Source organism: Sander lucioperca, chromosome 14 (genome assembly GCF_008315115.2).
Source record: "Sander lucioperca isolate FBNREF2018 chromosome 14, SLUC_FBN_1.2, whole genome shotgun sequence".
NCBI classification, from domain to species: Eukaryota; Metazoa; Chordata; class Actinopteri; order Perciformes; family Percidae; genus Sander; species Sander lucioperca.
In genome coordinates, this window is record NC_050186.1 from 4,685,731 (window position 1) to 4,702,609 (window position 16,879).

The 16,879-nt window shown below is 41.4% G+C and overlaps 1 protein-coding gene across 6 annotated transcripts in view; it reads right to left on the reverse strand.

The window, feature by feature from the left end:
• Positions 1 to 7,851: 7,851 nt before the first annotated feature.
• sema4d (sema domain, immunoglobulin domain (Ig), transmembrane domain (TM) and short cytoplasmic domain, (semaphorin) 4D) overlaps positions 7,852 to 16,879 on the reverse strand; it is a 43,876-nt gene continuing 34,848 nt past the window's right edge. For 4 of the 6 annotated variants that reach the window (XM_035991443.1, XM_035991446.1, XM_035991444.1 and 1 more), the window contains 6 exons: positions 16,631 to 16,787; positions 16,161 to 16,383; positions 15,337 to 15,449; positions 14,482 to 14,654; positions 14,241 to 14,286; positions 12,774 to 14,058 (listed from right to left, as the gene is read on the reverse strand). In XM_035991443.1, the coding sequence (XP_035847336.1) occupies positions 13,057 to 14,058; positions 14,241 to 14,286; positions 14,482 to 14,654; positions 15,337 to 15,449; positions 16,161 to 16,383; positions 16,631 to 16,787 (1,714 nt within the window). In that variant the 3' untranslated portion in view covers positions 12,774 to 13,056. Of the gene's footprint in view, positions 8,947 to 9,908; positions 10,001 to 10,219; positions 10,433 to 11,490; positions 11,722 to 12,773; positions 14,059 to 14,239; positions 14,287 to 14,481; positions 14,655 to 15,336; positions 15,450 to 16,160; positions 16,384 to 16,630; positions 16,788 to 16,879 lie in introns of those variants that run through there. The other 2 variants (XM_035991445.1, XM_035991442.1) reach the window with 2 other exon arrangements.

Genomic DNA, 16,879 nt, shown 5'->3' on the forward strand with positions numbered 1-16,879 from the left:
GTAAAGCAAATCCACAACAAAAGCCATTCTTTCACTTCTGAAATAACATAAAATGTTCTGCACGTAGCCTAGCTAGGCCTACTGTAGGTTTTGATGTATAGTATGTTAAATGCAATTAGGTCGAGCAGACAGCCCGAAACATTACAAGCTCGCCTCGGCTCGGCTGGCTCGGCTCGCAGACAACTCATGAGTTGCCGACAACTCACGAGTCCTCGATGACTCATGAGTTGTTGATGACTCGTGAGTTCTCGTGGGAGTCAGTCAATCCCACGAATCAGCCGAATCAGCCGGCTACGTTGTTATGAGTGGATCTGATTCAGACAAGCGAGCATAGCGAGTGAAGTCTGTCCTCGAGCTCAGGGTAAAGCAAATCAACAACAAAAGCCATTCTTTCACTTCTGACATACAATGTTCTGCACATAGCCTAGCTAGGCCTACTGTAGGTTTGGTGTAAATGTAAATGTAGTATGTTTGTCGGTACACGATCCGTTCTGCCTGCACGATCCGTTCTGCACATGCGCAAGATAATACTGTTTTACTGAGGATACGACCTGCACGATCTGTTCCACGCTAGCCTATGGCTAGCCTCCACCGGGAAGCTAACGTTAGTTTAGCTAACAGCTAATTCGGCTAACCGCTAGCTGACAGCTAGATTCAGTCTAAAATAACGTTAACTCAAACGTAATGGGAAAAGCAGGCTACAGCTAAATTAAGACTTCACAGTAATAACAATAAAGACAAGTATTGAGTGATTGTATTTTAAATGAGCACAAGTAAAGTAGAACTGACGTAACAGCTGTTATATATGTTAGGAGTTTGTTATATATGTCAACGTTTATTTTCAAGTTTTATTTTGAGGGTCTTTTAAAGTTATTACATGCTGTCTCAGCTAGCAGTTAGCCGAATTAGCTGTTAGCTAAACTAACGTTAGCTTGCCTGTGGAGGCTAACGGCAGACCGCTACAATCAGCTAGCGGTTAGCCGAATGAGCCGTTAGCTAAACTAACGTTAGCTTGCCTGTGGAGGCTAACGGCAGACCGCTACAATCAGCTAGTGGTTAGCCGAATTAGCTGTTAGCTAAACTAACGTTAGCTTGGCTGTCGACCGGAAGCGTGGAACAGATCGTGCAGTGTCGTAAATCCTCGTACAACTGCGTATTCGCGAACATTTTGCGCATGTGCAGAACGGATCGTGCAGGCAGAACGGATCGTGTACCGACACAGACAATGTTAAATGCAATTAGGGCGAGTAGACAGTCCGTAAGCTCACCTCGCCGACAACTCATGTTTTTTTTGTCTTCAAAAAACTTTATTATTCAAGTACAGATATACATACACATTGAAAACATTAAATGCATACATACACATGAAAAAAGGGCGCATGGAATTTACATTAAAGAGGTTGTAAGTCATTGTGAATGTTCAGTGTCCGGATGGCTTTCTTATTTATCAGTCCTATTAAAGTTTCAAAATATAATTTCATGTTATTTTTAAATGAATATTCGGTTTTCTTTCAGACCATTTACATTTATGGATATAACGTTTTCCAAATAAAATTAAAAGATTCTAAATGAAAACATAGTATTTTATCCAAATCAAAAGCTCGCCTTGGATGTAGCAATACTGACTCAAGTGACTCAAGTGACTCGCACAACCCGGATCAGTTTAGTGAGTGATTCAGAATAACCCGAATCCTTAAAAGGAATCGAGTTTGCCAGGCCTACATTAAAAAGTGCTGCCTCGTTCCACTATAATCTAACGTTAGCATACTCATAGCTAACTATTATGTAGCTGCAAAAAAAAAATGTTTTTAATTAAAAAATGATGTAGCTGCATGCATGCTAACGCGACATAGCGGAGTATATATATAGCTATATATGTATGTATATAGCAAGACTTTGAAACGTAAAAAATCACCAATAAAAGGCAAATACTAAACAACCGGACATGTCCCAGCAGTAAAGTGACCGGAATTTGGGGTGAAATGTCCAGCATTGAGCTACATAATAGCTAGGAGTATGCTGGTCTCTCACAGAGATCTCATTTGTAGCCCTGTTTTTACCTGATACTTTAATAAAAGTATAAACACATGAAGTGAGAGGTATATACACATGCTTAAACTTTATTTAAAGCATGATTAACCTGAAGCAGGACGGATCATGACTTAAAACACCAAAGCAAGGCTTCTAGCTCAGGCTAGCTAGCGTTAGCAAATTACCTTCAAAGTTGCATATAGCTAGACTATTAATTTTACAGGCTAACAAATACAGTGTGGGTAAACTCTTAATTTGAAAAACAATGAATGCATATCCTGCCAATCAGATTTAGCACCACCCACAGGGTAAAATCGGAATATTAAGTGTTTTTTCTGATTTCCATGCAAGAACGGGAAAACCAAAAATCAAGTCATAATTTCGTTTTTTAGTTTTTCTAAAAAAAACGGAAAAAATAGTTGTTTTCTCGTTTTTTCGTTTTCATATGTGAAAGCAAAAACAAATGAACGAGACCTTCAAGGATGAAAATGAACTGGTTGGTATGTCAAATGCACGTCTGGTTAACCATCCCAGCTCTGTTAAAGAGCGATGGATAGCGCTTCCCAAACTAGCCACCACCAAACTAGGTTAACTACAGCCTGTAAAATTAACCGTCGAGCTGTAGCTCTAAGCATTGTATTGTAGTGCTGTAGCCTTGAGTACCTAATAAACTAAAATGCTAACTCTAGACTATGTCTTTTTGGTACATGATAAAGTATCTGCATTCAGGAAAAAGCTGGACCTGTGTTGGGCTCACATGGAACACATGGATGTATTGTGGAACAGGACTCAGCCCCTGTGCGATTTGTACCACGCATGCATTGAAACACTTGACGACCAAACATCACAACTTTTTTTTTTTTTGCATCACAACTGGCAGCATATTCTTTTTTTTATAATAATATTTAAATTAAAAAGACTTTTTGTCACTGATCCAAAACCGTGTAGCGACGTTAGTGCTGTAGCCTTGAGTACCTAATAAACTAAAATGCTAACTCTAGACTATACAGAGAAGTTTACAGAACATCCATCAGTCATGATGCCGTCTCTTACAATATCTGTAATTTTCAATGTATGGAATTAATGGTCTTCAAATGCCTAAATAACGCTGCTCCCCTTCCCCTTTGCAGGACAATAATAAAACAGCGAAGTGGTACCAGAACCATCACCCAAGCAGCGTTAAAAGGCAATTGTAGCATCCCTTTCCGTAGAACATCATTTGCCAAAACTGCATTTTCAGTAAAGGGGCAAAATTATGGAACTTTCTGCCAGACCACTTGAAATGTATCCCAACATTAGCCACTTTAAAAAAGAAATACCAAATTGTGGCTAATTCAGGAACAATCTTGCTCTCATATTTAGTTTTTTACACTGTGCTTGTATACATTTTCATTTCATTTCTTTTTATTTCATCTTTATTGTATTTTTAATAATAATGTAAATCTGTATTTTTATTTGTAACCAAAAACCTTACTAGGGACAAGTGTCAAGAATTAGCTTTGGCTAAAAACACTATGATACATACATCAGATGACTGTTGAAGTTTATCTATGTTTTTTTGTATCTGTCCCTATCTAACTAAACCTTTAAAAAAAAAACAAAAAAAACTGTCATATCTGCATGAAGGTATTATGCATATAGCTGCATGGTCACAATTGATACTACTGTTATTATTTTAGGGCTGACATGATCCCGCTGTTGCTCATCTGAAAGACTGCTCCTGTGGTTTTATTATTTAGTGAATATACTTTCTATTGTCTGCTGTGCATTATCTGTTTTTTCTCAGCCAAAGAGTTCCGTTTGTATAAAGATCTTGGATCTTGTCTGTTGCTTATTGCAGCATACAACCCTACTGGTCCTGCTGCTGTCAAGCAACACTAGCCTACATCCAAAGTGCCTAAATGATCAACTTGTTGAAATAATCAATAAGATATTTTTGGGTCTGATCTATGTTAAACCAGTATCGGATATTGCCTTCTGAAAAAAGAACTTCATAATGTTTAGATAACTTTGTTGCCTTGACACTTGAGTCATGATGACCTAAACCCAAGGGCATAAGCTTCTCCTCGGACCGCATACCTCCTATGGCGCCATTTTGATGCTACCAAGCCATCACCTCCCGTTAGCATTCCATTGACTGCCATTCATTTTGGCGCCACTTTGACAGCGAATAACTATACATCTGAAGCGTTTAAAGACTCTATTTGTCCGTTGTTTATTTCTAAAGACACGACAATGTATAAGAGGCTCCATTACCTTGTATCTCACGTTATGGCTCCGTAGCAGACGTTTTTGTAAAAATAAGCTAACGATAGTGTCAAAACCACGCGACTTACTGTCGCATAGTAGAGGAATTACCGTATAGTACAGGAGAAGCTCGCAGGCAGTTTCATCTCACATTAGCTGTTTAAGTTTAATTACTAATGTTAACTAGCATTTTAGTTAGCAATAATTAGCCTGTGCCTATGTTATCTCCTTACATATACCTACGCGCTCCGTCTCTGCAAGATTGGGAATGATTGAGATTTCTCTTGGCACAGCTACCAGCAGACTTACAACTTTCAGACAGGTTGCTCACGTCACATTTATGTCGTCTCTCTCAGTTGGAGGCTGCGCAGTAATGCTCAGCGCTCACCGGAAAAGTGCTTCTAATATCCTTCACTGGTCTCCGTCCAGAGCAACGGGATCTGTTGGTCCATTATATATATGTCAATGCCTAAACCGTTTTTGCAGGATGGTAGGGGAAGAACCCGCCCTACTCTCCCTCTGAATGGCTAGTCCTCGTTGCCTGTTATGTTTAGGCAAGAGAGCTCAACAGTCCCGCCCCTCCACTGAGAGACCGTGGGTTCCGGAAGTAAATTTCCCATTCATTTCTCCCATTGGCATCTGGAAAAATCCGTACATAAAGAGTTTTAGACCATGCCTTAGGCTAACCAGATGGGACATGACTCATAAACATACAACGTATCATTTCGAGTAAAAAAACAAACAGAAAATCCTAAAAAAGTAAAAGGTACAAGACTGTGTACATATCGTCATCTCAGAGCGAAGGAACTACTCATCCCATAAACCACCGCGCGCCACTGAACAAAGGAAGCTAACGTTAGTTTAGCTAACAGCTAATTCGGCTAACCGCTAGCTGAGACAGCATGTAAAAAGACTTTAAAAGACCCTCAAAATAAACCTGAAAATAACCGTTAACATATATAACGGCTGTTACGTCAGTTGTAGACGGCTTTACCCAGTGATAAGTTTGAGTTAACGTTAATCAAGCTGTCAGCTAGCGGTTAGCCGAATTAGCTGTTAGCTAAACTAACGTTAGCTTCCCAGTGGAGGCTAACGTCAGAAGCGTGGAACCTGTCGGTACACAATCCGTTCTGCCTGCACGATCCGTTCTGCACATGCGCAAAATGTTCACGAATGCGCGGTTGTACAAGGATTTACGACACTGCACGATCTGTTCCACGCTTCCGGTCGACAGCCAAGCTAACGTTTGTTTAGCTAACAGCTAATTCGGCTAACCGCTAGCTGATTGTAGCGGTCTGCCGTTAGCCTCCACAGGCAAGCTAACGTTAGTTTAGCTAACGGCTCATTCGGCTAACCGCTAGCTGATTGTAGCGGTCTGCCGTTAGCCTCCACAGGCAAGCTAACGTTAGTTTAGCTAACAGCTAATTCGGCTAACTGCTAGCTGAGACAGCATGTAATAACTTTAAAAGACCCTCAAAATAAAACTTGAAAATAAACGTTGACATATATAACAAACACCTAACATATATAACAGCTGTTACGTCAGTTCTGCTTTACTTGTGCTCATTTAAAATACAATCACTCAATACTTGTCTTTATTGTTATTACTGTGAAGTCTTAATTTAGCTGTAGCCTGCTTTTCCCATTACGTTTGAGTTAACGTTATTTTAGACTGAATCTAGCTGTCAGCTAACGGTTAGCCGAATTAGCTGTTAGCTAAACTAACGTTAGCTTCCCGGTGGAGGCTAGCCATAGGCTAGTGTGGAACAGATCGTGCAGGTCTTATCCTCGGTAAAACAGAATTATCTTGTGCATGTGCAGAACGGATCGTGCAGGCAGAACGGATCGTGTACCGACAGAACCGATCGTGATTCGTGCAGTGTGGTAAATCCTCGTGAGGGATCGTGCAGGCATGCCTCCTCCCCCTCCTCACCAGCATGAGTTCCACCAATCAGAGGCATCACTGTGGGATTGTGGGATTGTTCAGGATTGTGGGTAATGAAGTACTTATCCAAGACATCGCGAATAAAATACATTTCTCTCTAAACAAGGTTAGTGCCCCATGATTTTTGGCGTCTATGTGAGCATATACAATCGCTTAATCATGTCGGCAAGCTGGTTTTAAGTCTACCATCGACGGTTACGATTTTATGGCTTATACTGCAACTGTCAATGGAGAAATTGCATTGTATTTTTACTTCCGGAACCCGATGTGGGCGGGACTGTTGTGCTCTAGAAGAGTGGGATTGGTTATGAATGTCAGGGTTAGCCAATCAGGGATGAGTTCCCTAATGAATATTCATGAGTCTTCCCCCTACCATCCTGCAAAAAAAAAAAACTCGCGTCCCGCCCACACCCGACTCCAGAAGTAAAAATCCCATTGATTTTCTCCATAAGGATTTAGAATATCAGTCGTAATGTCTAAATCATCCGAGGTAGACTGACCCCGAGCTACGTGGTTGTGAAACGAAGGTTTCTGCTCCTGTAGAAGCTAGAACTCCGTATGAAATCAACCTTGTTTTAAGAAAAACATGTTTTATCCTTGATTTAATGGAGAAAAACTACACTACCCACAATCCTAAGCGTAACAGCAACGTCTCTGATTGGTCCACCTCGCTGTTACCAAAGAAACGTTTACCGTACCCGCGAAACCACGAACGGCTAGAGCGAGCTTCTACCATTGAAGTCTATGATGGTTTCTGTACACGGTCTTGTACCTTTGCCTTTTTTTTGCCGTTTTCAAAAGGTTTTTTTGCGCCGAATCAAATGTGTTATGCTCACTATTCATACCGTAGCTGGTTGGCTTGGTTCTAGACTTAAAACTCTTTATAGAAGCAATTTTCGAAACGTCAATGAAACAATTGAATGGGGAAAACCACTTCCGGAGACAGAGCCGAAAAAAAGTGGGAGGCAGACGGTCACTGTTGAGCTCTATGAATTATTTTCATGTTTATTTTTTATTTTTCTGCCTGTGCTCCTTTACTTGGTCACATGAGGGCGCTATGGCTCCAGTTATGGTATATGGCGCCATTAATAATATAAAAGCATCACAGTACCATGCTGAGCTGCAGAAACTTGGCCTATAAACATTGATTTTCCTCAGTTGCATTTTTCTGTTATACATTAAATGTCTTATACTGAACATAACTATTTAAGGTCTAACCTTTTTCTGATTATTCCTAGTTATATTAGATATGTAATATTAAATGCCAATTTGTCTATAAATCTGTGAGGCATAAGTGTCTGAGATAAGGTCTGCAACCTACATCTAGAAAGGAAATTCGTTTTCAGTCAAGGATAATATTGTATCATTTGACAATGTCATAACTGGCTTCCAAGGAGAAATGCGCGGTGGTCGGTTGGTTAATAATTCAGATGGTAGAACGTGTTCCTGTGGAAAAGGCTGACGCGTCACTGTGCCACTCTAGTTTTGATCCTGCAGGAGTAAAAACCTGTTTATAAATGGGTGAATCACGTCTGTGAATATTTAATCGATCATCTGACATAAAAAGTGACAAATGTGCTTCATTCAAACATAGCAAAAAATGTGACGCATTGATGTTTAAGTCAATGTAAGCAACAGATATAACAAACTCACTTTATTTCTGCTTCAAAGGCAAATAGGTAGTCACAGTTTTAATGTGACTAAAAACTAACTGCAGACAACAGCAGTAAGATACAGACTAACAAATCAACCTATGCCAAGTATGGCATTTTGAATGCTAGGTTTTATCTGAATTTCACCAATCAGGAGTTACACTGTGATTGAAAAGAACCTTATGTCCCACAGTAACCGGCTCCATTTCCGTAATCGAAATCCTGTGAATAAGCTGAATATTTGAATCTCCGGAAAGAAAACAAATAAATGCCCAATAAAAATTAAAGACACTGTATAATCTCAAGAGAAAATGTCAAACAGCAAGGTAGCTTTGAAGGACAGCACTGGGGCTTTGGAAGGCGGTGAAGGTGTAAACATCTCTTTGTAAAATAAGCCAAGCTATAAACAGGTGCTGCACCCATAGACATAATGTACAGGGGGGATGTAATCAAAACTGGCCAGTGCAACCCACCCCAAAAACCTATGATAATTTCCTTTACATAAATAAAGACATTTGCACCATAAATTAATGCAGAAAGGGCACAAACTGTTGCAGAAAAATTCACCAGAAAATGAAGTGTTTGACGTTAAAATTTCAATCTTGCTCAAAAGTGTTGTGAAACACTGTTAAACCCAAAGTAACACCCTTGGCTGCACCAATAAATACAGTTCAGTGCTCCTCATATACCATCAGTGTTATTGTTCCATACAAGCACTGCTTCAAGGATGTTCATTTGCATCAGGGAAAATAGAAATAAATGCATATTTGGAAGGAAAGGCAGCACGTCCTCAGACCTTCATCTCGTCGTCAGTTTTGGAAGGAGTCCCCCAACACCATCATCACAGCCAGGTGAGCCCCCTGCACAAGCCAGGTGTTGTGAAATCTTCGCTGCATGCTCCATCAAACTCCTACATCAGATGACACTGAGACATTGTATATCCATCTGTTTATGTTTCAGTGTCAAAAGGTGAGGTCCACCTGGGCTGAAGACCATGTTCACAACCAGATACAGCCAACACAAGTGAAGCCCATGACATCTTCACAGAGCTCAATGGCCATCACAGTTTTCCTGTGGAGGGAAAAACAGTTGTACTATTCAAGTAGAGGATGCCAAAATGGATGAAATGTTAATAAAGGAGGTTGAACTAGCCTGGTTCCTGACCTCTGAATTGCTGCTCACATTTCAGATTGTATCAGTTATCAAATAATAATAGAACAAAATGGTAATTCAGTCTGAATACCACGCTAGAGTTAGGCTAGTTTACCATTTGGAAACTTGCAATGAGGGAGCTTGCATGTTTTTTAGGTCTAACTTGATGAAAGTAGAACAAATTCATCCAAACTAAACAAAGAGACTGGATCTGAATCTTGAAACTTTTATATGTTTATCCAAACTTTTACAGCTACAGATGGTTGATAAAATGTTACTTTAATAATAAAGTCCTATCAATAGATCTAATGACATGCTCCCAAAAGAAGAAACAGTAAATGTAGTGAAAAATGTCACAAGACATGTGTGCATATATCTTTGGAAGTACCCTTTAGTAATCCTTTTAAAAGTGTTTCGGTATCTTCCAACACAATTAGCTGAATGTGGTGAATGGATCACGTGGAACAGAAAATGTGGTTAAATGTAATGCAGTTAAATGGGATGGCTAAAATTAGTTAACAAAAAAGCTGCAGGGACAGCTAGTAATAGTTGAATAAGTGCATTTCACTTTTTTTCAAACCTTGATAAACACCTCATTCAAAAAAAAAGTAGAATTAAAAGATATTTTGCATTACACTAAAACGGTTTATTTCATGGAATATCAAACAGCTGACTTTAGCTTTGTGTCCCTATTTGCCCCAATGAATCTGGACACTGAACCTCTCTAGTACCTCTGGGGGGGGTTCAAACCACTTGCCTAAAACAAAACACTCATAGCAGGTTTAAAACTGGTGCATGTGATTCCAGTCAATCCGGCAACTGAACAATTACTATTATGAGGTTGGGAGAAAACACACTCACATGCACAAACATAGACCTACCCAGGCCTTTTCCCATCTTTTTAGCAGTTGCTCATGCTCTGTGAGTGCACCTCTCCATTGGTTCAAATCCCTGGATGGAATGCTCTCCTCATCTGTCAAATACCAACATCTTTAATGGAAATAATGGCAGCGGCATCGCTGACAACCAATCCCAAGCACTCCATTACCTCTCTACATGCATTACTCACAATATATCTCACATTTTTGAGACATACTAGGTTTTAACACACATATTGTCAAGGAAAACCGAACCATAATGTTCTACACACTGGACATTTTTTCTCAGCCATACAAGCATCAGGTCCAGATACCTCCAACAGTGAGGCGGAGGTCCACCTCAGACACGTCATTTCCCGTGCTGGCCTCAGCGACACAGTTGTAACGGGCGTCCTTGATCAGCGGCCCCTCTCGGAGCCAGCTGCTCACTAGTACCTTCCTCTGACCCAGCGGCCGGCGGTACTCCATTATGGGGGTGTCCAGACTGTGCCCATTTATTAGCCAGTGAATGTGGACATCACTGGGACCTGGGGGACAGAATAGGACTTCATGTTGACCCCCCTGATGGCCGAGACACTGACACGCCACATAGACATACTGTACATGAAAGGGAAATACTTGCCTTTGGTAGGTCCGTGTGGTGTTCAAGTTCCAATGAACAGTTTGAGGTGTGTGACTGAATATACATGCAGTGCAAAAGTATATGTGTAATGCCTGATCTCAGCTGTTATTGAACAGGCAGAGTCACTGATGAAAACAGATTTACTGAGTTGTATGTAGTTTGCATAGAATTTTTATAATTTGAATTCATCACAAGTAAGATTAACATTTTTCTGTATATGCAACAGGATCCTAATGTTTGGGCCACATACAGTAATTTTCTTTAGTCTTTTTTGTCATTATCATCCTTAATGAGTCCACATTGCTTAAAAAAAGGTGACGACTGAAGTAAAAAATGTAAGAAAACAAACCAGTGTTGAAAACATTTCACAATATTTATTTAGCCTCCCTACCAAGAGCAATAGTCCCAAAATGTCCCCTAGATTTATATACATCTTCAAATGGTATTTTTCCATATATACAAATATATTTACATTTGTTTACAGGCACAAAAAAAGATCCAGATAAAGTATTGAGATGCAAGACATTTGAGCCTGCAATAACACCCTGGATAAAAAAAAGGATCCACTTTTAAATTGTATATCTTTCATGTCAGACTGCTGTTACATAATACTATACACAAAACTATACCGTAGAATTGAGAATTGTGAGACAACTGGATCACTGAGAGGTTGACAGTTTAATATCGAATCGTAATACAGTTATCTTACCAGACACCTAAAATGGAGATGCACAGTTCTCTGCGAGTCCCACACCGTGAAGCAAAGGGCTGGCTTGTTTTAAACAAATCCAGAAACACACACACACACACAAACACTCCAGGTTAGTTTATGTTTGGGACATGGTAACATGCAACATGCAGAAAGGAGAGAGAATGAATGAAAAAAGGAGGGTTAGAAAGTGAGAGGAATAGGTTTCCAGTTCTGGAGGTGTGTGCCGAGTCAATGTCACAGACACCACTCACCCAAGGCCAGGCAGAAGAGCAGGAAGGCCTCCTGGGCATGAACCCCCCAGGCCTGGTCCTTCAGCAGGGGAGGCAACAGTCTCACCTCTGCCTCCCGGGCCTCCACACTGATGGGCTTGGTGGAGGAAGAAGTGGAAGAATAGGAGGAGGAAGAGGAGGAGGAAGGAAGGGCAGAGGGAGTGCTACTTCCAGAGGAGGACAGGGAAGATGAAGTGTCGGCAGGAGAGGAGGCTGTGAGGGAGGGAGTGATGGGAAAAGAGTATTGAGGAAAATAGGAAATCTAAACACGGGGTGACATGCAAAACAGACAAGAGGGACACTAATGGGCTAGAATCTTAATAAACTAATCTGCTGCAATAAATAAAATAAAAACCAATGAGGAAGATCACAACTACTTACACACAAAATATTACCACAGATGTGACTCATCTTAAATAATAATTATCTGAAAATGTTCTAAAACTGAAAGCTTCATTAAAAATACAAAATAAAATTAATTTTAATTCCAAGATTCCAGGGCTGTTTTAGAAAAAGAAAAACCGATGACTGATATTTTCAAGCATCACGTCGTATTTATGTTATCAGATCACATGGCTAGTAGAGGTTAATCCACAGGACCATCAGAGTTGTATCAATGTAGGAATGTCGACTTCACAGAAAAGAAACAAATGAAATACAGAGATACTCAACATTGTCACTGAAAGACAACGGTTTGATTTATTCCAGCATTTATCTATCATGCAAGTTGCCGCTTGCACACTTTTGTTTTTTTCCTGACCTTCAAAGCGTATACTGCCACCTCACTGGGTGAGAATAAGGCCCACATACCAGGTGCTGCAGATGGCAACACTGTACAACAAAGCTAGGCTATAACGTACTGAGCAAATCTTCCCTGAGAAATAACTGTAATGTTGAAGCATTTACTTAAGTCCAACAACCGACATGTTACTTCGAAAAAAAAGATGCAAAAGCTTCAAGAGATTATATTTCACCCAGGCTTTACAAAAAACATGACTCCAATTTGGAAAACACCAAGGTAACTTACCAATTTGGTAAACAACGTTTCCAATTTGGAATTTAAGAAATAGCTTTTCTCGGGGAGGCCTCTAGCTCACCAAGTAAGAGTGTGCGCCCCATGTAGGCTGAGTCCTGCAGCGGCCCGGGTTCGAATCCGACCTGCAGCCCTTTGCTGCGTGTCATCCCCCATCTCTCCCCCTTTCACATCTATCCACTGTCACTACAATAAAAGGGAAAAGCCCCAAAAAATAGTCTTTAAAAAGAAATAGCTTTTCTTGCTGGACTAAGCTGAGAGAGCGCAGCTTCTGTGAATACAGTTTTTGCATTATCATCATCATAAGCCCTACATCAGGAGTTAAATGTCTACGAGCAACGCCTGGCTTAAGCCTTGTGATGATTAAACTTCAGGTGATGCTGTACACTGAACATACTTTTATATAGGAGGCAACCATTTTGACTTGTAAGTTGTGGGAAGATGCAGCAAGAGTGTTGATCCCCTCTAAAATAGTCTATGCTGAGAGAAACGAAAGCTTCTGGCTAGCAGTAAGGTTAATCTGCATCTGCAAACTGGATGGGCTGAGATTCACATTCCACATCAAAGGGTTTCTCCTGGGACGTGCTGTCGTCTCCAAAAGTGTGAGAGGGGATTTGACCGTTGCCACACTCCGGCTCAGTCTCATACCCGGTGTCACGGAGCGCCCGGAGGTTTTGAGTGGTTTGGCTGCCGTTCTGCGTCGGCTGCTCCTTCATGTTCATTTTGTCAGTTGCAGATGCCTCCATCATTAGACCTTCCTCACAGTCCCGATACTCAGGCTGATTGGCACTCTTGTGACTGCCCAACAGGGCAGCTCGCAGCCGCAGACAGGGAGCTGGAAGATATTGCTTGTAGCAGTTGTACGCCAACGCAGCCAGAAAGAGGAGGAAAAACAGGAGGAAGAGGAAGAGGAGGGCGATGCTGTTGTTGTGCTGCAAATACTCTGCCGCTGGGTCCTGGCTGTCGGGGCGCGGCGCGTTGGAGCTCGGGGGAAGACGCTGCTTTGACAGGAACTTGATTGTGCTGCTGGGCGGCGGGGTTAGTGAGTCAGTTTGGGGTGGAGAGGTGAATTGGACTGTGGCTGTGAAGCTGGGAGGGGCAAGGGCCGACATTAGTAGGGCTCTGTCTGTCTTACCATTACCTTCAGCTGCACGTGTGCTAGATGTCTCCTGGCTGCCGAGGGTGGTGGTCACGTGGCCTGCCTGGTGCGGGGCTCTGGGCGGGAGGTCCAGAGTGAGGACATATCCAGCCAGGAGGCGGCTAAAGTTCTTCCCAGCAGCGGGGGCCCATTCCACTGACCAGCACTCATAGTGACCTTGATCCTCTGGAGCAACGCTGTAAATAAGGAGGCCGTTTTCGCCTATGAGGAGGAAGCGTGAGGCCTCGGTGAGCACCGAGCCGTTGGATTTCCACATCACCTGGGCTAGGTTGGAGCGTACCAGGCACGGCAGCTCAGCAGAGCTCCCTGGTTTCACTGTCACACGCTGGTAGTCCTTCAGAGACAGACCTGACGCTACGAGGCAAAACAACAAATGTAACTATCTTACATTTAGAATTGTGATATTTTACATTCATTCAGCTCAACTCAAATGTAGACTAAACATAGCATTCAAGTCATGTTATTAGGATAATCAGTATGCAGGGGTTTTACATTAAATTACATGTTATTAGGCCATATGTGAGCATGTCGAACCCTACCTGAAGGACACGTGTCTGCGTCACCATTCAGGTTCTGGATTAGCTTCCTGAAAAAACAAAGCATTATTTTCATAGCTATCTAAAATATGCCCATGCACAATGAATCTAGAGGCAGTATAGCAGGTCAAACTGGATGGAGTATCAGTAAAGACACATCTCGATGGTGGTTTTAGTGTCGTTAACCAGTGTAATAACGTGTGAATGGAGTACAGGTATGTAAAAAAAAAAAAAAAAAAGATTACCTAAGTCGTTGGCTGGGGGCATCAAAGATATTGACACAGGCAGCAGTGTGAGGGTCCCAGGCACAGTATGGGTCTCGAGCCAGGACACAGTCCTCGCAGGACGCATACCGGCCACAGAAGGCTGTGGGTGACTGGACTACACCCGAGTCTGAACCGGCGTACAGGGATCGTGTCTATAGAAGCACAAGGTTGTTCATGTAAATATGCCAAAGAAAGCATGCATTACAAAAGATATACACTTATAGATCACTCTGGAATTTTACTAGGTCCTTAACCATACACAAGTCTACACATCACTTTAAAAAAGGTAAATCAGCACAATTGCTGTCTGCAAAAGTCCAAAATACAAACTCCAGACAACCATAAACACGCCGCAGTAACGATAAAACGTGCAGTCTCATCTGATTGACACAACTGCAGGTCATGCTATCTCCTTGGTAAATTCCTATCGTGAGTTTTTTCACAGCAGAGTAAGCACATCAGAAAAACATGCAAATGCACACTTGCAAGTTTGCGTGAGGGTCGACTAACAAAAACACCTCTCTGTATAATGTCTCACAGTTTTACAGCACCACAAACGACACCCTCCAAAATGATCACACAGTTGAATCAACACCTCTAAAACGGTTTCAACAAAAACTGAACATTTGCATGACTGTTGTATTAGACTGCAACTGTTTTTAAACTACATATTTTATCAATTAAACTGGCAACTGAGTGCAGTATACCAACACATCGACACACTGCCTGTCTATGTGCAGTGTATATCTGCTGAGCTCAAAACACATGTTCTAATTCTTGTGCTGCAGGTGTCTCTTTGTACAGTTATTATCCGTTAAGAGTGAAGCTACTGACCTCAGAGGATAGCAGCAGGTTCTTGATGGACTCAGAGTTCTTCAGGAGCTGGATCTCCTCCACAATGTGAACTTCTCCTCCATACACCACTGACTTGTGCACGACTCCCTTATCTAAAAGATGAGAATGGTAAAATGTCAATCATTCAGCCAAGGAGGAAGCCAGATTAGCCTTTTAAAAACAAAAGATGACAATATGGGATGTACTGAATTAGGTAACACTTTACTTGAAGGTATCTACATAAGACTGACATGACACTGTCATGAACACATGACACTGTCATGACACATGAACCCTAACCCTAACCTGTCATGACAAAAAACAAATGACACTTAATGACAGAAGTGTTATGTCATAAAACATTTATGACTTGTTTATAATGTCTATGACACGTTCATGACAGTGTCATGTCACTCTTATGTAGATACCTTCAAGTAAAGTGTAACTCTGAATTATCAGTACACGCAGCCGATCAATTGAATGGTATCAGATATACTCAGACTGATCAGTTTCTTTCCCTTGTCTATTTTACCATATTATGCTCCGTCTATGCCAGCTTTCATTGGTGTTGTAAACAGACATTAACCACAATTATTTTGTATTGAGACATGGCTTTTAAAAAATTAACAATTATTTTAAACTGTAAAATGAAAAATGTCCAACGGCAGCTTGGCTAAAATAAACTTTGTACCGGGGCACTGTATCAGCACAAGAGTACTTATGAGTCAGTAACTCAGATTCAGGGGCTAATAAACTTGATGAGGAAAACCTTATTTATACCAGTCTAAATTCGAAATGTGTATTAATAACTAATGTGTTCTTACCTGTTGCAGTGAAGATGACGTCGTAAATGTTCGCATCGAGCGCACGGACCCGATCCACAACGATCTGAGTGTAGTTGACGTCTTTGGTGATGAGACGAGGCCTGTTGCCGATGGGCAGGACGGGGTCCTCCAGCAGGGGGTGGTCCTTAACAAACTGAAGGGTCTTGTCTGGCAGGTGGAGAGAGCTGCTGATGTTCTGCCGTCGCATCAGGTTGTTAATACACTGGTGGAGGAAAAAGGCAGGCAGGAGACATTAAATATTTTGTTATCAAGTATGTTCACACCCGTCTGTCTATTAAAAACGACACAAGACAAGCACAGGAATAAACTGATTTCTTTCCTATCTATTCATTTTCTTTTTACATCTGCATTGTCATTACACAATAAAGCATTTCCTGGATAGTTTGCCAAGCATTTACACAAAACTGAGCTCAGGTCTTAATTATTGGAGCTGTGTTAAAGGTACTTACTGCTCCAGGACGTGGAGTAGGAGTGATGCCGTTGTACCGGACCCACTTGGTGTGGGACTGCTCCACTGTGGCCTTCTGCATGTACTTGCCCTTGGAAAAGACTTCTTCCACAGCTGTCATGTTGTAAGCGCACACTGCTGACAAGCCCACGTTACCCCTGGGGGAAGAGAATGATGTGGGGGAGGGAAGATAAGTGAATTTAAAGGACCTGCATTATACTGACATATTTTCCCTTTCTGACCCCTACAG